Source organism: Budorcas taxicolor, chromosome 9 (genome assembly GCF_023091745.1).
Source record: "Budorcas taxicolor isolate Tak-1 chromosome 9, Takin1.1, whole genome shotgun sequence".
NCBI classification, from domain to species: domain Eukaryota; kingdom Metazoa; phylum Chordata; class Mammalia; order Artiodactyla; family Bovidae; genus Budorcas; species Budorcas taxicolor.
The window spans coordinates 85,878,095-85,899,519 of NC_068918.1; the positions used below are offsets into that span (position 1 = coordinate 85,878,095).

General features: G+C 41.3%; 1 protein-coding gene across 1 annotated transcript in view; it reads right to left on the reverse strand.

Annotated features, from left to right (window-relative positions):
* SERAC1 (serine active site containing 1) overlaps positions 1-21,425 on the reverse strand; it is a 39,645-nt gene that overhangs the window by 5,003 nt on the left and 13,217 nt on the right. Inside the window, exons 8-14 of the mRNA XM_052645933.1 lie at positions 20,226-20,354; positions 12,837-12,950; positions 10,828-10,990; positions 4,327-4,477; positions 2,757-2,898; positions 1,645-1,739; positions 5-102 (exon numbers count right to left, since the gene is read on the reverse strand). Of these exons, the coding sequence (XP_052501893.1) occupies positions 5-102; positions 1,645-1,739; positions 2,757-2,898; positions 4,327-4,477; positions 10,828-10,990; positions 12,837-12,950; positions 20,226-20,354 (892 nt within the window). The remainder of the gene's footprint in view (positions 1-4; positions 103-1,644; positions 1,740-2,756; positions 2,899-4,326; positions 4,478-10,827; positions 10,991-12,836; positions 12,951-20,225; positions 20,355-21,425) is intronic.

The following is a 21,425-nucleotide window of genomic DNA, read 5'->3' on the forward strand; positions in this document are numbered from 1 at the left end:
TGACCTCCCATGCTGTGTGACACCCATATCACTGGCCTGTCCCCAACACCAGCAGCTCTGAGCTTCCTCAGAAGTTCGTTGCTCCGGAATGCGATGGACTTTCTGAACAAAATGAGAACAGCAGGCATGACAGGACGCTGTCGCTCTCCCCCACCCCCAAATTTTGCTGTCCACTTTTTAAAGCAAGATCCTTTGTTCACTGTACCAATTCTACAGGCTACGTTGCGGAGTCAGGACTATCTTCGTTCTCTCGGGTTGATCCCTGCAGTTGCTTATTCCCCATTTCTAACTTAGTCACGCTGAAGTAAGTGGAAATCTTTACTAAACAGACACTGTTTAGGCATCTAACATGTAACTGGCAATTTTCACGGGTCAAACTGCCCCCCCACCCCACTTAGACTGTGCATCCTCCTCTCGGTATGTGGCCTCACTGGAGACCACGCAGTCCTTTGCAAGTTCACCTGTGGAGTCAGCTCTCATTGCTGTTTAGTTGTACTTGGATTTATGTTACAAACACTAAGCTTCCATCATTTTGGTTATATTCCTTAGAAATAGCACAAAGCTCATCAGAATCGAAGCATTCAAATACATCTTTTTAAACTAGAAGGCAACTTTAAAGCTGTCTGGTCTAGTAGTTTTAAACTGTGTAGCTGGAGAATCCTTTCTTTAAGTAAAGCTGTATGAGCACTTGTCCGAATTAAGTGGGGAGGGAGACCTGTGGATTTGCCCACTGACCCCTAGGCACCATTCCTCCAGCACCTGGGTGGGGATCATTCAGAGATAACAGTTTGAGAACACTGGTCAGACCAACCCCCTCCATTGGCAGATCAAACTTCCCAGACCAGTGAAATGACCTAAAGTGGCCGGTGAGTCACAGGCAGAACTGGCTACAGTCTGGCTCCTGATGCCCGGAAGTCATGCACTGTCTCCTGTACCTACAACTGGACGTCCGACACGCAAGTGATAGAAGGAGCCCACATGGCGCAACCTCTCTCGGCTGCCTTCAGGTGGTGTGCTTGGGAGCACAAAAGCCAAAAGCCTCATGTTTACTTCCAGGAGTTAAGAAGACTGTGCTCCGAATCCATGGTCCTTACTCAGTTCAGTTCAGTCGCTCAGTCGTGTCCGACTCTTTGCGACCCCATGAACCGCAGCATGCCAGGCCTCCCTGTCCATCACCAACTCCCGGAGCCTACTCAAACTCATGCCCATTGAGTCGGTGATGCCATCCAACCATCTCATCCTCTGTCATCCCCTTCTCCTCCCACCTTCAATCGTTCCCAGCATCAGAGTCTTTTCCAGTGAGTCAGTTCTTCGCATCAGGTGGCCAAAGTATTGGACTTTCAGCTTCAGCATCAGTCCTTCCAATGAATATTCAGGACTGATTTCCTTTAGGATGGACTGGTTGGATCTCCTTGCTGTCCAAGGGACTCTCAAGAGTGGTCCTTATTATGAGAAGAGTTTTAAGTGAACCATGTTAGGAACCCAACAGTAATACTCTAAGCCTTTGGTAGTTTCATTACTTACAGCTAACTCTCTCTAGAAGGAAGAGGGAAAAGGTTAAAAAGAAAATCCTGGCTGTGACATCAAAGACAAAACTCCCCTCCCTCTGGGCCACCTGTGGCCCAGCCCCTTCCCCTCCGTTACCTTTCTGTAGGGCACCTGGCTCTCCAGTCACTGAGGCTGGTGTCATACTCCACAGATATTATTCGGAGAGCAGGACAGTCTCTTGCTAACCACGACTATGTAAAATAAAAAGTACAAAAGGAAAAATATTAATTTCCACTATTCCACTTACCTCTTAGCAACTGAAATTCATAACTAAAGGACCCTTGTAATATTGGCAGCTAGTAAAAGATTGCATTGGAGTCAAGTGTAAAGGTGATCAGAAAAATAATTGCAGCATTTTATCTTTATGTCCCTGCTCACAGGGTGATATCAGTATTTACAGCATAAGGTCTATGCAGGTGTTAAGAGTATGCTCAATTTTAGTCTGCTATTGACAAAAGCAGGGCCTGTTTTTGGAATCTAGATCAAATTGGCTTTTTGAAAGCATTTAATAGAAAGCTATGATCTCAGGACAGACAGAACAGAGTGACGGAGGTTAGAGATCTGATCTGAGAACTCAGAGATACTGATTAGAGTCACAGTTCTGTCCCCGTGAACCCAAGGTTTATCGTCCTCTCCACGTTCCAGTGTCACCAGAGAGAGGGCACCAACCATTCTTCCTGCTGATAAGCCTCGTGAAGGTGAATAAGCAGCAGTGGGACAAAGCCCCAGAAACTATACCTATTTACAGCATCAGTTTTCACTGAGCTTTAGATAAATTTTATTCAGTAAATTCATCCCAGCATTTAGGCTCTTTAGGAGAAATAATGTCAAAGAAATCCAAAGCAGAATTACTTCTTCAAAGTCTTTCTATTATAATTTTTAAAATCATAGAACTAGTCAACTGTCATTAATATATTATTTACTGAATTATATTTTCAGTGCAAGTGAACTACTACTGGCCCTCACTCCTGTTTTTTTTCACTTAATACACTTTGTGTCATAGCATGTACCCAACATTATACAGCAGAGTGACAAGCCCAGCTGTTCATATAACATACTGTAGGTGTCTCTAAGGGAAAGAAAAACTGCGTGGAAAAAAATCCCAGTAGAAGGAGAAAAACAAGCAAGTCACAATGAGGACCCAAAGGCTGGTGCCACAGCCATGTGTCAGGATACGGGTGGCCCGCTGGAGGCAGCCGCTTCCTTACCTTGGGCCAACATGTTGTATACTTGGTTTCATCTTCTGAGACCTTTTCAGTTAAATCCTGATCATTGTCCTGCTGGCGCCATGTTTTGAATGCTGCTCCCATAAGGCCATGAATAAAAAGGACATCTGCTTTAATGGGCTGACTAATAGGCGGGAGAGAGTTTTGAAAAGAAGCAGAAAAAAACACGTTATCACTTTGATAGGAATCTACACAGCACTCTCTGGATGCTGCTTAGCAGGTTTATATGACACCAAATCAGCTTCATTAAGACCAGCTTTATAAGCACAGGTTGGCTAAGGAACCCTAAAAGGGTTCTGGCAAAGACATATGGCACGTGCTCAGTGCTGTCTCCATAAGGATGAAGACACAGCCGGCCAGGCAGACCAACCAACATCAACTGTAATGCACTTAGAGATCAGTGAAGGGACATGCCATAGATTACCCTCCAGAGAAATCCATGAGAATATTACACAAGTCAATAAAAATATTTAAGACATTAAATAATATGCTAATGTAGTTTCAAACTCAGTGTGCATGAAAGAGACTCTTTTTATCAAGGAAAGTGATGTTTATCAGAAACAGAGCAAATGAGATTTTAAAATAACTTTATTCTCTCTCTGTATATGACATTGTAAAAATTACAATAGCATATTACTTGCAAGCTATTTATAATACACACACAATCATGCCACACATATAAAATACATTATCATATCCCATTGTTTACAAATGAGAATTAACCAGGCCATCTATTTTTCAAGTTGAAAAGAAGTTCTTGCTATTTTCTGAGGTATTATTTTTAAAGTGCCTGACAAAAATCCAAAATATGTGTAATTTTTTTGTTGTGGTCCTTTTTATATTTATCGTCTTAGCAATGATACAGCTGGAAATAGTGACCAGAAATAACCTGAGGAAGGAGTAGGAGCCAAATGTATCATTACAGCCCATCTTGTCAGGCACAGGCCTTGACACTCACCTAAGCTCTCTCCAGTCCCTTGAGCTCTAGGCCCAGGCTCACTTGGTGCCTGCATGTAATATACAGCCCATTTGTCAGGCACAGGCCTTTACACTCGCCTAAGCTTTTTCCAGTCCCTTGAGTTCCAGGCCCAGGCTCACTTGGTGCCTGCATATAATATACAGCCCATCTTGTCAGGCACAGGCCTTGACACTCGCCTAAGCTCTCTCCAGTCCCTTGAGCTCTAGGCCCAGGCTCACTTGGTGCCTGCATGTAATAATGTCCTAGTCCCTTTTCATCCAGATCAGCCTCTACGACCCTCATCAGTCAATAACTTACATCTACATGAAAAAGTGTAATGTAACAAAGACGAAATAGGCATCACAAAGTTTATGTGAGACACGTTATAAAGGGTGAATGCAGTCTATCCTTGGCAGGAAATAACCCCGGTAACTTAGCTGGGTCCCATTCTTTGGTGACTGCAGACTGTTTGGGTAAATGAGGTATCTGACGTATTTGTACAGGATTTCACCGGTCTAAATCGTGCAGAAGGCAGTTAGCATGCGAAGCCCTCCAGGCCCCAGGTGCCCGGGGCGGCGGCACCGGCCTTCTCACCTGGTGCGGTACAGCGGGTGCAGCAGGTACACACCGTCCTGGTACTTGTCTGGCACAGTCTCTCGGTCTAGGTTAGCCAGCGTTCTGGCGGCATGGGAGGCCTCCATGACGTGCTGAGACTTGACGGCTTCTGCCAGTATGGAAACCCAGCCTGGTGACGAGAACAGACTCCCTAAATACCAGCCCCCAACGCTCAGACTGTTGAGAGGTTTCAGGCCAGAAAGGGTGGGAGGAGGGCAAACCTCTGCATCTGTCTGAGAGGAAAAGCCGGACTGCCCCAATTCCATTCTTCCCTAAGGCCCTCTGGGTCCCACAACACAACACCATGATGTCCCCAGCCATTTTTTTTTTCCATTTAGAAAATGTAACAAAAATTGTAATTACTAGGGATGAGGTCATAAACGGTAAGAAAGGGTCCTATTTTGCTTTAGCAATGATTATTAAACTCAGTGACTTAATACTAGTTATTTCATTCTGATTGGCAGTCAGATTAGCAGGCCTTAATATCCATGAGGAAGTTGTTTCTTAATTATAAACTTGTTAAGACCTGAGGTTCAGAGGGAAAAAAAAAATTTTTTTTTTAATTGAAGTATAGTTGATTTACAGTGTTGTGTTAATTTCTGTGTACAGCAAAGTAACCCAGTTATACCTATATCTATATATCTTTTTTATATTCTCTTCCTTTATTGTTTATCTCAGGATACTGAATATAGTTCCCTATGCAATACAGTAGAACCTTGTTTATCCATTCTCTATATAACACTTTGGAAAAACTTTCTTAAAGGGAGACAAAGAAATAATTTCTGCAGTACCACTGCATTTCATTTTGGCGTTTTTGTTGTTTAAAAGCGTACTGCTTTATGTACATAAATCTGTATGAAAGTCTATGCATGCATGCATCACATGCAAAGATCTAGAAAGAGGCACCAAGCTAACAAACAGTCACTACCTCTGAGGAGGGGAGGCAGTTGGGATTGGGGTGGGCTCTGTATAAAGGTGGGTTTAATTTTTTGCTGTATCTGTGTTCTCCGAAGTATTTACAATGAGAGTCTGTTCATGCATTATTTAATTTAAAATAAAACAGAACATGGGCTTTGAGGTCAGAGAGACTTGGGTGTCAAATTTCTGTGCCCTGCTTGCTTGCTGTGGAGCCTCAGTCAAGTTACTTTGCTCCTTTGACCCAAAGGAAGGTTCTACTAAATTAATCTAGATAAAAACTGCCATCACCACGCCCAGCAGGTGCTCAACAGACAGCAGCTTGTCCTCATGTCCTCCTCCCACTTTCTGTGGCAAAGTGTTGAGAACAACTATGATGACAGGAGGCCATTATTTAATAATCCAGAAGAAATTCTAGACCCAACAATTTCTTTTAACGATATTCTAATTTTAAAGAAAACCCCTCTTCAAAATCTGTTGTAGAATGCTTTATAATAAATAGTGTTTTAAAATTCTACCTAGAGAGATATACTAGTTTGTTACTGGTATGTACAAAAATATGGCTTCATTTTTAATGGAGTCACAAGAAAGGTAACACTAGAGAAAGCATGGCATAAGCCATTTCTACAGCATTTTTCAGTTGACAAAGTGTTTTAACAATGCCTGCAATGTTTCACCTTTATAAACCATCAAAGTCTCCTTGGAAAACTTGTGTCTTTCTTAAATATTTACTGTTTTTAAATTATATAACTTCTGAATATATTTTAATTGTAAAAATGAACAAAACCAGCATTTAAAAAAGAACATCCCACTTTAGCATTCCCATCATTTCCCAATTCTCATTTATATCCTCAGAAGTAACTAAAGTTAAAAGTCTGGTAGATACCCTTCCAAACCTTTTAAAAAATTCAACTACATACCAATAATTTATACATATATACTAGCTCCATATCGGAGAAGGCGATGGCACCCCCACCCCAGTACTCTTGCCTGGAAAATCCCATGGATGGAGGAGCCCGGTGGGCTGCAGTCCACGGGGTCGCGAATAGTCAGACACAACTGAGCGACTTCACTTTCACGCATTGGAGAAGGAAATGGCAACCCACTCCAGTGTTCTTGCCTGGAGAATCCCAGGGACGGGGGAGCCTGGTGGGCTGCTGTCTATGGGGTCGCAGAGTCAGACACGACTGAAGCGACTTAGCAGCAGTAGCAGCAGCAGCTCCATATACTTTTATTTTTGCTAAATGGAATTATACTGTTCCTACTGTCCAGTGACTTGATTTTATACTTTAGCCATGTACACAGATCAAATACCAATAATGAAATTAAATCAGTAATAATAGTAATAATAATAAACTCCCAACAAACAAAAGTCCAGGACAAGATGGCTTTACAGGCGAATCCTACCAAACATTTAGAGAAGAGTTAATACCTATCCCTCTCAATCTATTCCACAAAACTGCGGAGAAGGGAATGCTTCTGAACTCATGCTACAAGACCAGCATCACCCTAATGCCAAAACCAGACAAAAATATCACAAAAAAGTAAAATCACAGACCAATATCACTGATGAACATAGAAGCAAAATTCTCAACGAAACATTAGTAAGTTGAATTCAATGTACAAGAATCATACACCATGACTGAGTGTGATTTACCCCAGAGGTGCAAAGATGCTTCTACACCTATAAATCCATCAGGGTGACACACCACATTAAGAAATTAAAAATTGTGAATTACGATGCTGTATACCTGAAACTTATGTAACACTGCACCTCAACTATACCTCAACTATACTAAATAAAAGTACATTAAAAAACAGAAAGGGACAGCACAGAGAAACAAATGTTTGGAAAGATATGGTCTAATATAGTCTAATAATCTAATATAGTCTAATATGGTCTAATAATCAAGAGGTCTAATATACAGAATTCAGGTTTCAGGAGGAAAAGAGAGGAAAGGGGACAGAAAAAAGTCTAATGATACACTATCTGTAAAGTTTCCAAATTTGATCAAAAACATTAACTCACGGATACAGTCAGCTCAGTGAACACCAAGTAAGATAAACGTAAAAACAGACTAGATACTTCACAGTCAAACTGCTGAAAATCTTAAAAGAAGGCAGAGGAAAAAAAAGACACATTTCATATAAGAGAACAAATGGACCTAAGAGACTTCTCATCAGACGATACACACACACCAGCATGGTGACAGGAGCCTGCTCTTGGTGTCCTGGAAACAGGCCCCCAAACTGCTGCTTTGTTATCGATAAAAGATTGATGTTCAAAAGAAAAAGGAAAATAGAATGATATTTTTAAAGTGCTGACAGAAAAAATAAAACCACATTATCAATAAAGTATTTTTTATCCATGGAAAATAACCTATCCCTGGATAATAAAAGTCAAGATATTTTCAGAAAATGAAAGGTGAAGAGAATTTATTGCCAGCAGACTCAGGTCTTTAGGTTGAAGGGAAATGATATCAGATGCAAATTTAGATAGAAAAGAAGGTAAAGAGTTCTGGATATAATATGTAAACAAAATTCGTTTTCTTATATTCTTTAAATATTACTTGACTATTAAAAGAAAAATAGCCACAATATATTGTGAGGTCTATGGCCTGTAACATATTATAGTCTGTAATTACGACAGTACCACAAATGATGGCAGAGGGCATAAAGTGAATTATACTGTTGTGAGACACTCACATTATATATGAAATGGTATAATATGAATTCAGAATAGACTGTTATAAGGTAAAGATACAGTCAATCAAAAAGTACACATTAAATACTGTAAAAAAGCTAAAAGAGGAGAAAGAATAGAATATAAAACAATACTCAAGTAACCCGAAAATAGTCAATAAAGGAGAAAGAAAAGAAACAAAAACCAGAAAGGGGGAAAACTGCAAGACAACAGACATAACCAAACAATATCAATGATTATATCAGAGGCAAACAGACAAAACACTCCAATTAAAGGGGATTAGCAAGCTGAACTTTCTGAAGAAGATGCAAGTATGCGATGTCTGTGAAAAATGTACTTATTTTTAGGCACAGCAAAATGAAAGCAAAAGAGAAAATCACAAAAGACATGCAATGCAAACAGCAAGCATTAAAACAGGCCAGCTGGCTATTTTAATACCTGATAAAGTAGACTCCAAGAAAAGGAGTATTACCAGTGATAGAGAAATTACTTAATAAAAAAGGAACAATTCACCAGGAAGAAAAATCTGACAGAACTAAAGGGAGAAACAGACAAATTTATAATCACAGTTGAAGAATTTAACTTGTCTTGGTAATTGATAAAAACTAAACAAAAGATCTGGAGAAGATTTGAATAATATAATCAACCAACTTGGTTAAACTGTTACCTATCGCTATAAAACACGTAACCCAACTACAGAATATTCATTTGTTTCAAGTGCAAATAGATCATTCACCAAGACAGACCATAAAACAGGCCATCACATAAGTGTCAAATTACCAAAGACTAAAATCTTATTGGGTTTGTTCTTTGAATGCCTGGAATATTAAACTAGAAATCAGAGACATGATATCTGGAGAGCCATTAATATTTGTAAATTATTCCAACACACTTTTAAGTAACCCACGAGACAAAGAAGAAATCATAAGGAGAATTAGAAAATATTTCAAACCGAATAATGATGAAAATACATATAAAATTTGAGGGATGCAGCTAAAGCAGGTTGGAGGCCATTTACAGTTCTAAATACCTATATTAGAAAATAACTAATGATTAAATTAAATTATTTTAATTAGTTATTTAAAATAACTAATAATTTAATGATTTTAAAACGTCTTCAAATTCTTTTGACACTGTTCTCATCAAGAGGAGATGGATCTAAACCCCTTCTAAATCCTCTCCCCTCAAATATGACTTAGCCTTAGTGACTAGCTTTTAATCAATAGATTTGGCAAAAATTACTTCCAGTGCTTGACTTTTTTGTAAAAGGCTAAAGAGCTTATTATACCTGGCTCTTTCTCAGAAAATTTGCCCTTGGAATCCAGCCACCATGCTTTGAGAAAGCCCAAGGTGGCTGTTGAAGGAAGCGAATGCTCCTGGCCCTGGCTGAGCTCCCAGCTGAGAGCCAATTTACAAGTCGGTACCAATTTACAAGTCGTATGAGTGAGCAATCTTCAAAGGAGTAATCTCCATCCCATGGTTGAGCTGCCCCGCTGACGTAGTGTAGAGCCTGTAAAGGCCCTCCGTACTGAATCTTGCTCGAATTTCAGATTCATGCACAAAAAAAATAACTGATGTTCTAACTAGTGAGTTTGGGGTGGTTTGATACACAGCAATAGATAACTGAAACAAGAAAAAAGGTTAAAATCACTGATCTAAGTTCCCACCTTAAAAAAAGAAAAAGAGGAACAAATAAAACCAATACTGTAAGTGGTCCTTTATAGGAAAGTCTGCTGATCCCTGTATCACGCTTCAGTAAATTGAAATCTTCTGCTTATCAAGACACTCTTAAAGGTTAAAAAAAAAGGAGAGATACAAGAGAAAATATAATATAAATTCATCATTTCTAAATATTGTTGAACACATGCATGCATATGTGCACGCATGTACGGATATTTACATATCCATACACATGTGTATGTATACATTTGCATACATTATGCATACATTACAAATAAATGTATACATATACATTTATTTGTTATATCACCCTGTTTTTTCCACTGAAAAAGCCAAGAAGCAAAGACATCCCAGGAGCAATAAGCACATCTAGCTAGCACCCAACCTTGGTCTCTTAACAATTAGCCTCCACTAAAAGGAAATAGGAGTCTCTGAAGAAATAAGCCTGGAACATGTTGTTACACCAGCACGTAAGGACTGCCTCCCAAAATGAGGTGGGTACATCAGAGGACACAGGAACCAGCTGGCTGGGCTCCACTGACTAAAGCTGGGACAATCTGGCATCAAACTACTTTGCATCAAACTACAAAGTACAGCGATAAGTTGTAAATCATGAAAAATCAGGACTCCACGTGCGCACACTGATAGGGAGGGAGGGAGGGAGAAGGAAAGGAAGGAGAAGGAAGAAAGGCAGGAGGCAAAGGAGGAAGGGCTCTTGCTTACAGCAGAATGCCAAATGCTGAACTGTGAATGAGGCAGGGATGCTGCAGCTGGAAAACCACCATCGTGCAGGCATCATGATGCATCACGACAGAGACCAAAGCAGGCAGGAAATTTCATCCGCAGCACCTCCCCACAGGTGGTTATTAGTTACAAGGCGGGGATATCACCTCTCTTTAGTCTCACTATGCCTCTTGGTTACCCAGATCATATCAAAGATGGTCATCATGGCTGAAACCGCTCTCCTGTGATGTCTACACACTGATTAGCTTAGGTGTGGATTACCCACATGGCTCAAGCAATTCTTTGCCTCTACTAAAATAACATGCTCTAAAGGACCCGAAACTAACCCTAAGCAAAGCCTTATATCTGTTGAGAAATTAGTGTACAACAACGGAGGGGTAAAGGTGGGAGAGGAACAGAGGGCTGGATTCCAAGTACTCAGTATGTAAAGTTGTTACCTGAGCGAACTATAGGAGAATGAAGATGTTCATTCAAAGCCATATTTCCAAGGATACGCATTATATTTCTCTGTACTTTAGGACAGTCCTTGTGAAGTTGGTACAGCCTCTGCAGTAGTTGCAAGCCTCCATTTGCTTCAATTTTATCACAATGTGTGGGTATCTAGCACAATAAATTAATGAAAGCTCACTTTATGTTGCACAAGTTCACTAACCAGGTGACAGAGCATGCTGGTGGGCAGCCAGGTGGCTCCTGCTCAAGGAAGAGACCCAGGGAGACCCCCCCAAACTCTCAGCTCAACTCAAATATATCAGCCAACCCCCATCTATCTATGTCGGAAGTGCTTTAAAAAATCACTGAAAAATGAAGGCCACTAGGACTTATGACGTTTTTATCCTTAAAAGTCATTCTGCTTAGCTCTTGGTTGGATGGAACCATGATATCATTATTTCAGAATTGTTTCAATATATATGGATATTTTGATTGGTTTCAAACTACATTAAAGGGTCTTCTCCCCTTGAGAAACCTGCCACCTGATGCCAGGAAATAATCCCCTGTGTAAATGGCAGATGTTGCTTCTGTCTATATGAACTCTCAGATACAGATAAGCAACATCTGTGATCCCACACAAGCCCACAGCTTGTCGGGGGGCAGGGCACAGAGAGGGGTACTCGCCTCAAACTTAAGAGTTGGACATTTTTTTAAAAGAGAAAGATCAGGTAAAAATTAGAAAGAAAAGGGGATGAGCATTTTTAATGGAGAAAAGAGATCAAAGAAAGCCAAAGGAAATCTATGGATTAAGGTAAGAAGACAGAACTGACCCATGACAGTCTGCTACAATCCCCAGGGTGGTCTTGCTCTTTTTCCCTGCACTTAGTTTTATCACTTATGTGATACCATGTCCTGTAGATGCAATGACTTTCCCTCTCTAAATTCTTATTAAATTTCACCACATTTTAAATGCATTTAAAAGTATGCCTTTGGGACATGTATCATATGTTATACGTTGAGAAGTTTCTGGAAAGGAAACTTTACGTTCTGTGCCCTGGACGTACTACTGCAGATGCCCCTGTTGTTTCAGACACCAGTCATAAGTCACAAAAAAGTGAAGCTGCTTCTCCCGTGTTCCCTTTTTAGTGTGTTACCACACTAATGCCTCTGTTTGGTGCTCAATTCCTGATTCCACCAGTGGGAGCTGAGATGACCAGGGAGCAGTGCGCTTCTGCGCCGTGTCTACTGGTTCCCAGTTAAACGGGAGCATTTAGAGCCGATTCTCGTGATGTGGGATGACCCACCTGCATCAGCCGCACCAGGGATGCCTGTTACCAGTGCGAACTCCTGGACCCCACCGCACATTGACTCCATTCAAATTGCCAGAGGTGAGTAGGAATATGCATTTTAAACATGCTTCCTGGATGACTTTTATGCACTAATGCTTGAGCACCACAGTTGGTTGCTTTTTTCTTTATAAAATCAAACCGTGATCATGATAGAAACGTTGTCATAATGTAAAAAAAGTTTTTAAAGTCATTGATATATACATGCTATGGTTAAAATTCAAAGCTATGGTCAAGTAGATACTTTTGCCAAGTATTTACTTTTTTCCTGTCTTACATCTTTGGCACATATTTTAACTGGAAATTAACTCCAGTTAAATAATAATACTTGTAAATTTTAATATTATTGATAATATTACTTGTAAAAACTATCTGAGAAAGGTAATGGAAGACAGCATAATTGAAAGGTAAATGCTACATTTAGACAACAGGTTGCTTTATGTACACTTGAGATTAAATTCATTTTTAGAAATACTTAGCAAAGATGAAATTCATGTATTGGTGCTAAATCATGATTATCAATGCTAACAATTGAGAAAAAAGCAGGAAAACAAGCAAAAAACTTTTTTTCTTTTATAAAAAATTAGAATTACTTCCCTTGAATGAATCAACATGTATAATTTTTTCAATGTGATCATAAAATGTGACGATATTTTGAAAATGTAACTTACCTCAGAATGCTTTACTAAAGCTTCCAAACAGAACATTTCCACTGTAGCTGAAGGAACTTCTCCAAAACTTTCCGCATAAGGAAGTCCGTTTCCTCCGAAACACCATAAACCACCCTGACAATGAGATGATCAAAATTCTTAGTTGAAAAAAAGGGCCTAATATTTTTTGTTTCACAAAGAAAAACAAAAACAAAAACAACCTCTGTATTATATATAGTAATTAGAAAGAACTAACATGTAGGACTCAAAATATTTCTGAGACTTACAGGGAACTTTCATTATGCAAACTGTTGCTAGACTAGAAAACGTGGGATTATTCTTAGAAGACAGCAGTCTTTGAGCTTCTCAGTTCTTTCCTCTGTGTCCTCTTATCTGAAAGTACAGAGACTAACACACAAATCTTCACCCAGTAAGAAAAGCCAGGGCTGAACAAATGATGTTCTGGTGTCAGATTATGCCAGTAGAGTCTAGCTAAAATCTATCAATCAGAATAATAGAAAAGGCATTACTAGAACTGACAATAACAACTGATCAAAGAGCTTTTAATTAAAAAAAAAAAAAAAAGGTGGGGGCGAATTCCCTGGCAGTCCAATGGTTAGGGCTCGGCGCTTTCACTGCTAGGGCCGGGGTTTAATTCCTGGTTGGGGAGCTAAGATCCTGAAAGCCGTGCAGCACCGCCAAAAGAGAGACAGAAAGCTTTTAAGTCTTCCTAAATTGAAATTCAAATTCACATGGAAGAATAAACAGAAGAGTTAGGAAAATTATGAAAGAGAGGAGTAGTGGGGACTAGTCCTTAGTAGGTATTAAAACACAAAAATAAACCGGGAAAAGAAAATTTCAATTCTTACGGCATATCGCTAACATGCGATGATCGCCTACAAATCAGTGAGAAAATACCAACAAGGCTATGGAAAAATGAGCAACAGTCAGAAGCAGAAAGTTCTTAGGAAAAGAAATATAATGCCTCTAAAATATATGAAACAGTGCCCAACATTGCTGGATTGTCCTTAAACCAAGACCACAAAAGCTTCACAGTGGAAAAACCACTGCACCACATCCACTGTTCTCTTGACCCCAGGCAGTTTGCCATATTGGATCAAAACGAAGTCACAGTCTACACTGTCCAAATGTTTGCATCCTGTTTGCACCCTTGGGCTCTGAGGTCCTCCAACAGAGGCTGAACCTGGAGACAAGGTGACTGGGAGTGTCCAATGGTAACAAAAACCAAAACAAGACGGAAACCTGGATCCTGACATCAGAGGAGGAGCAATCTTGATGGTAACATGTGGGATGGTAGAAGACCGAGGGCCATTCCAGCCTGGCCTCCCTCCTGAAGTCCAGTCAGCAAATTTCCCAGGCTTTAGCTGTGGGAGTAGGTGGCCGTTAAAGCTGAGAAAGAAGTGCTTTCCTGCTCACCGACCCAGTTCTCCCAGTGAACTGAGAGAATAAAAGCAGGGAAGGCAAATCACCACCAGGGCGGGTGCGGTGCAGGGGGGTGGGGGGTTTTGATACTGCCTCTAATTGTGGGTCCCTTCGTTTTATTACATTTGAGAGCTAATCTCTAGTGTTTCTTCATAAAAATTTACAACCTTAGAGCTCTGCAGCTTGTTCAGACTCACTGGGCGTAAATGACATTCATTCTAAAGCATGAGTTTGTAACCCAGGTTATCCTTAAGGGTCTGAGATAGAATTCAGGGAAGAGAGGATGTAAGCTTGGATGGGAAAAAATTGTCTCTTTAGTTTCCTAACCCTTAAGTGAAACTTTTCATTGTATTCAATTACAAACAAAGATAAAAAGCCACAGTAACAGCAGCAGTCTGTGTGCCTCTGCCAACAACAGAAAACAAAGAAAAGTAAAGTCGCTCAGTCGTGTCCAACTCTTTGACCCCATGGACTGCAGCCTACCAGGCTCCTCCATCCATGGAATTTTCCAGGCAGGAGGACTGGAGTGGGTTGCCATTCCCTTCTCCAGGGGATCTTCCTGACCCAGCGATCGAACCTGGGTCTCCTGCACTGCAGGCGGATGCTTTACTGTCTCAGCCACTGAGGAAGCCCTGCAAACAATAGAAGGTGCATCTTTTCCCCAACGCACATCACTTGCTGCAGCTACCTGCAAACAGCATCATGCTCATAGTTCCTTTGAATGCCATCTGCACATTCTCACACTGGTGACCCCAAACTGACCCTGCATCTAACTCTCAAAAGGCACAGGGTGAAAAACCGTAAATGTGCGTAAAAACAGACACAGAAAAAATATATCTATAGGGTTTCCCTGGAGGTACAGCGGATAAGAATTCACCAGCCAATGCAGGCTACATGGGTTTGATCCCTGGCCCAGGAAGATCCCACATGCCTCAAAGCAACTGGGCCCATGCACCACAACTACTGAGCTTGCATGCAGCAGCTACTGAAGCCCGTGCTCCAAGAGCCTGTGCTCCGTATCAAGAGAAGCCACTGCAATGAGAAGCCTGAGCATTGCAACTAGAGGGGCCCCTGCTCACCACACTAGAGAAAGCCGGTGCAGCGACGAAGACCCAGTGCAACCCAAAAAAAAGAAAAAAAAAAAAAATATATATATATATACACATATATATGGAGAGTAAATGGGGAATGATAAAACAAATGGGATAAAACAAGAATAACTGACAAGTCTACTGAAATATATTATTGTTGCAATTCTTTAACTTTGTAATTAAAGTACATATTTTACAAATTTATAAATTTGATAATAGTATTTCAATATAATCAGTCTCCCGTGTAATCCTATGTATTTTAAGCACCTAGAAATGAGTTCATAGGCTTTATCAAGTCACCAGAGGGATCCATGGTGTGCAGAGGTTAAGAAGCCATGCTCTGAACCCAATCATAACCACAGGCTGTCTGCTAAGCCAAGAGGGACCTCTGCACATGAGCAGTGCTGTAGAGCAGCCGTACCCCCGCACACCTGATGGGGGCTTGGGGACTGTCCCAGGACAGGTCTGTCATTAACTGGTCAGATCACTAAAAACCAGACGGACGCGCCTTCCACTCCTTCACCCAACTTACTCCAACTTATAAAAAAACCAGAGCCTGACTAAACTGGGGAGTGAGAGTAACTGAAATGGAGTTGCTTACTGATCTGATGAGATGGGATCTCAGAACTAAAATTACTGATTTCAATATGAAACTAACTAAAGATGGGCTACTCCTTTAAACTGCTGGCTGAGGCCACGACGTCCAGGTAGCAAGGAAGCAGTACAACGTGTTACACCATGCACTCTCTTCACTCAGCAAAAGGTGAGGAGACCCTGTAGAAGGTGACACAACACGAGAGGAGGCAGAGGGGTGTCAACTGAATAGTCATGAGCAGAGAAAAATCTTTGGTGCTGTAAACTGAAGAACTCCAGGCCAGGTAGCAGGAGCTCTGCAGGGGCGTGAGGACAGAGGTTGAGAGAGAAGTCGTGGGAGACGGAGGCCGTGGGATGCCCTGCGGGGGGCAGGAAGAATCGAGAAGAGCCAGGGACCTCTCACTGTCAGAAAACACAGGTGCTCTCACAGTTACCTTGGGGATGGAATTAAAAAGGACGACGAGGAGCAGGCTCTGGTGGCCAGGCGGTGACGCTCTGAGCATCGAAAGGAAAACGATGATTACGCTTCACTGGAGCGATTCCAAGACACGGCCCAAAGGAGAAATTATAAAACGTAGGCTAGAGAAATCATAGCTACTGGTATGTCCCTAATATCTCATAAACACGGAACTGAGGGAAAGACATTCAGCTGTCTGAAAAAAATGAATAATGTGAGAGTTGTGAGTGAAGTTTTATTTGGGGAAAAATGAGGACTGTAGCCTGGAGAGACAGCGTCTCAGACAGTTCCGAGGAACTGTTCCGAAGAGGCTGGGGGGAAGGCCAGTATTTTATATGGTTTTAATGACAGGGGGATGTACAGTCGAGCACCCACTACGGCAGAGGCCGAAATGAGGAGCACATGACACTGTTAGTGATTTTACTGCTTTTCTAGATAAGAGGAGATGCAAGAACTTGGGCTCATAAAATCTTTTCCTAAAAACATCTATCTGAAGGCCTGTTCTGCTGCTTTTCCCCACAGCACAGAAGGCCTCACTGCTGATCTCCACCCTGAACTCCCTTCAGGGTGTGTTGATGGTGGCTACAGCGGTCAGTGACTTAATCCTTGTGGAGGCAGATGGCAAGTGCACATTTTTAGCTGGCAGTTCAACTGGTAAAAGAATACAGAATACTATGATTTGTTTTACTGATAATGCTTTTTATTTTATTGCATTTTTATTGCAAAACAAATGCAAACAAAATGCATTTGTTTCACTGATAAAATGCTTTCTCCTCACTGAGTCGATTATGTAATTAATACAGTAATAGTGACTATAATTTGTTTGGATTTCTCTTAGAGATGTAAGAGCTATTCTTTTTAACTTTTTATTTTGTATTGGGGTGTAACTGATCAACAAACAATACTGGGATAGTTTCAGGTGAACAGTGAAGGGACTCGGCCACACACATACCTGTATCCATTCTCCCCCAAGTCCCATCCACTCTGCCGCGTAGCACAGCCAAGCTCCCTGGGCTGTACGGTAGCTTCCTGCTGGTGATCCATTTTAAACACAGCAGTGTGTACATGCCCATCTCAGACTCCCTAACTTCCCTTCCCCATGACAACTGTTAAGTTCGATCTCTAGGTCTGTAGGTCTCTTCTGTTGTAAGAGTTATTTTATGAAGATAGAAGTCTTGCTGAGATGATAGCAGAGAAACAATGGAAGTCAGTGACCACCCTGGGTGGGCCGGAGCGGGAGTTTGTTTAGGAGGCTGCTGTGATTCACTGAGAAGCCCTCTGCTATGTACGGGTGGTTTTATGCCAGGTGTTTACATCTGGTCAACAGGCCATGGCTAAAACAGAAGGAGTAAGGGTTGCAGGGAGGTAACAGACACCGCCTTTGGAAGTGATAGCTTTTCCTGTCTGAAAGTAGTCTTATTTCCAAGGAGTGGAGCTTCCCCGGGGAGCACTCTGAGAGCTCTGACCACGGTGCAAACACCGCCTTCTTCACCTAAGCGTGGTCTCCTTCAGTTTTCAGCCTCTTTGCCACCAAACAAACTTTACTCTCTGCATCTGTGCCCAGTGGCACCTTCCTGTCAGTCTCCTCACTACTCCTAGGGGCAGACACACAGGTAAACACGGGCCAGTCCTTGCCTGGATCACAGTGAGGGGCTCAGGTTTAATGTGCAATGGGGAGCCATTTGGAGGGCTCCATGCAGGAGTATGACCTGATCGAACTTTTGTTTTTAAATCACTGCAGCTGCTGAGGACACAGAACTGGAGACAGAAGTTGGAGATTGAAGCAGTGTCTATAGCTCCTAGGTGGTGGAGACATGATAAGGAAGCTTTCTAGATGCAGCAAGAAGGTGAACTTGTCTCCCAGGGACGGACAAAGAATGTAGCCTGCCATTACACTAAACAAAAAATGGTGCCCACCATCAAGCCATCAGCCACTGCAGCACACCCTACCCACGGTGCACCCTGGGGGAATTCCGGATGGAGGAAAACAGAGAAAATTCTGCGCTCTAGGTACCGGCCCGAGGTGATGAAGATGCATATCTAATGAATAATTTCAGTGAGCCCAGATTCTTGCATCTTCCCATACACAGACAAGCACTAAAATCATTAACTCAAGATGTGTTTTTTTGTGTGTGTGATGAGTAATAATCTTTGATGTTCAACCACAGGGTTTTTTTCCCAACAAAAAACTCATATATCCTGGCTCCTCCCTCACCTCTTTGGAGCAGTTCCTTGGAGCTACCTTAGCTACAATCCTCAATAAGGTCCCCAAATAAAACTTAACCTGGAACTTTAGGTTGTGCGTTTTTCTTTAGTTGACATAGTGAGCCTCTCCTATGACAAACATGCTTAGTAAAATATAGCAAAACTATTTTGAAACAAAGTCAAGCTCTAAAGAAAATAAAAAAGAAATAAAGGGAAACCCCTGGGTGCTAGAACTGAAAACAACGTTCAGCAGAAGTGGTCAGCACATCGGTGATGAGTCAGCACATCGGTGATGAGGTAAAATGCCTGCAGGCCCCCGAGGATGGGATAGTAACACCTGTTCAGGGGTCACATCACCACAGAAGATGGGGTTTGAGACTCACGTTCTCTGGGAGCTAGATCCAAGGTCCCTATTTAAAGGGAGAACCCTGCAAAGTTGGCCTCCTTGACTATAAGAGAGTCTAGAAAAACTCTGCTCACCAGCCCATGAGCAAGAAGCCTGTCTCTGCTGGGGCTTTTGAGTGGGAAATCACAATCACAATCTATATCACCCACAGGTGTATCTGAATTCACACTACCAATGTGCTCAAGAAATTCCAAGCCAAGGAATTAATATAAAAAAAAATTAGCCCCATTATAGTGAACCCTTGGGGTATCCAAAAGAAGCAAACATAAAAACTTCCCTGTAGCAACAAATTTAGAATCTGAGGTACCTGGGACTCCCATAGAAAACAATCAGTCTAGCTAAAGATAAGCTCACAGTAAAAATGATTAACGCGTGTTAATCCACAATATAACATAATGGGGAGCCTCCACAAATAGGAATCAACACCCCCAGTATACTGAAATAATATAAAGAGACTTTAAAATTATTTTTAAATGAAGGGAAGAACAGAACCAGGATGAAGGAACAGGATACTATGAGAAAGAGATGACGGTGGCCAGGAGTAAGCGGCTGCAGTGAAGATGGTGAGGCAACTGGAGTCAAGTCGTATGTGGAGGAACAGCTTACACTAACCGCTGATCAACTGAACATGGAGGAGAAGAATCAAGAATTCCTAGGCTTTAGCTTAAGCAACTACATGGATGCTCTGCCCTCTACTGAAACAAAACAGACTAGGGGAGGAAGAGCTTTGTGGAGGGAGAGAGGGAGAGTTCAGTATGTATAATTGGGATGCCTGTTAAACATCCATGTAGAGACATCAAGAAGGAGGCTACAATATTTAAACCTAGAGCTTAGGTGAGAACACAGGTTAGAGATGTTGAATTCAGGCATCACCAACACAGAGGTAATATTTAATAGCCTTGTCAGTTACTACCTATTCGTTCTTCAAGATCCAACTTCAGAAGACATCCTATAGAGCTTTTTCAACATGGCCTCTTACAAAGAGCGATGAGATCCTGGATCTCTCTTACACGCTCTGTAACTTTATTTATTACCTGTTTCCCCATTATCCCAAACACCTAGCCCAGGATGTGGCAGACACCCAGGAATCAGCAGTAAGTTTACTCAGTCCCCAGATGAATGACTGCCCTAGAGCTCTAAGTGCTAGCGCCTAGCACAACATTTTAGAAAAGTGGACACTCCAAGGTATTTACGAACTGAATAAAAGATCTAACCTTCTGAGCAGCTAGACTTTGACTGCTCTCACTCAGAGCCAAAGCTGTAAAACACTGGATACACTCGTCCAGGTCTGTTTGAGGTAAAGAAGCCAGCAAGTGTCTGAGCTCTTCTTCAGTGGAAGAATCCTGAAATAAAGGGAAAAAATTCTTCATAATTAAACTCAACAACTGAGTATGATGAAAAGCACCCAAAGAATCTAAGCCAAAACAAAACAGGAGAGTTAAATCAGTGCTTTTAGTCTTGAAGCCGGTCACCCACCCTGGTAAAAGAGGATTGTTTAATTTTGAATTCCATACTTTCATGTCTACTACCTCAGCCTGAAAGACCTATTGCAATTTATTGCTCAAGATTTCACCTCATGGGTCACTTAACATCTTGACTCAAAATGAATTATTACACTCTCTCTAATTAAAGCTGTCTTTTTAATATCCGTAACTTGTTCCTATTGTTCTGATTTTCAACTTGTTCTGATTTTCACTAATAACTTACATCTAGTATAGTTTTTTTTCTGTTTTTCAAAAACTCATGGCAAAGTTTTCAGATTTTCACTTTCTAGGAAAGCCTAGGAAAAGCGCTTAAGAAACATGCTCTAATATCTTTATTAGTGGTTAACAATATCCATGTATAGAATACAGGGAGACCTGGCGTGCTGCAGTCCACGGGGTCTCAAAGAGTCGGACACAACTTGGTGACTGAACAACAACATGGTGATACATTAGTATCTAAATGCAGTGGCTCTCCAGGGGCTGTTTTGCACCCTAGGAAATATTTAGAAATATCTGGAGACATTTTTGGTTGTTACAACTGGGGGGTGCTACTGTCATCCAGGGAGTAGCTGCCACTGTGTACAGAACAGCTTCCAACAACAAAGAATTATTTGACCCAAAATGTCAGTAGTGTTGAGATTGAGAAAAACTGATCTATAGCGATCTTAGTACAAAGGACCAATTGATGAATGCTGATATGCTAAGAAGCCACCCTCTGGTATAAAGAGACTCCCAACTCCACAAAGAGGAAAATAATTTAGGGGAAATAGCACCTCCTGAGGAATCAAAAAACCTTGGAATGGAAGCTACAATTTCAGGTTTACACCCTACCTGACCTGCTTGTGAGAAGCAGCCAAAAAATTGTGTTTTGAATGGTTATTTTGCACCCAAAGTGAAGATGATATATTAAACTTTTTTTCACTCAGTAGA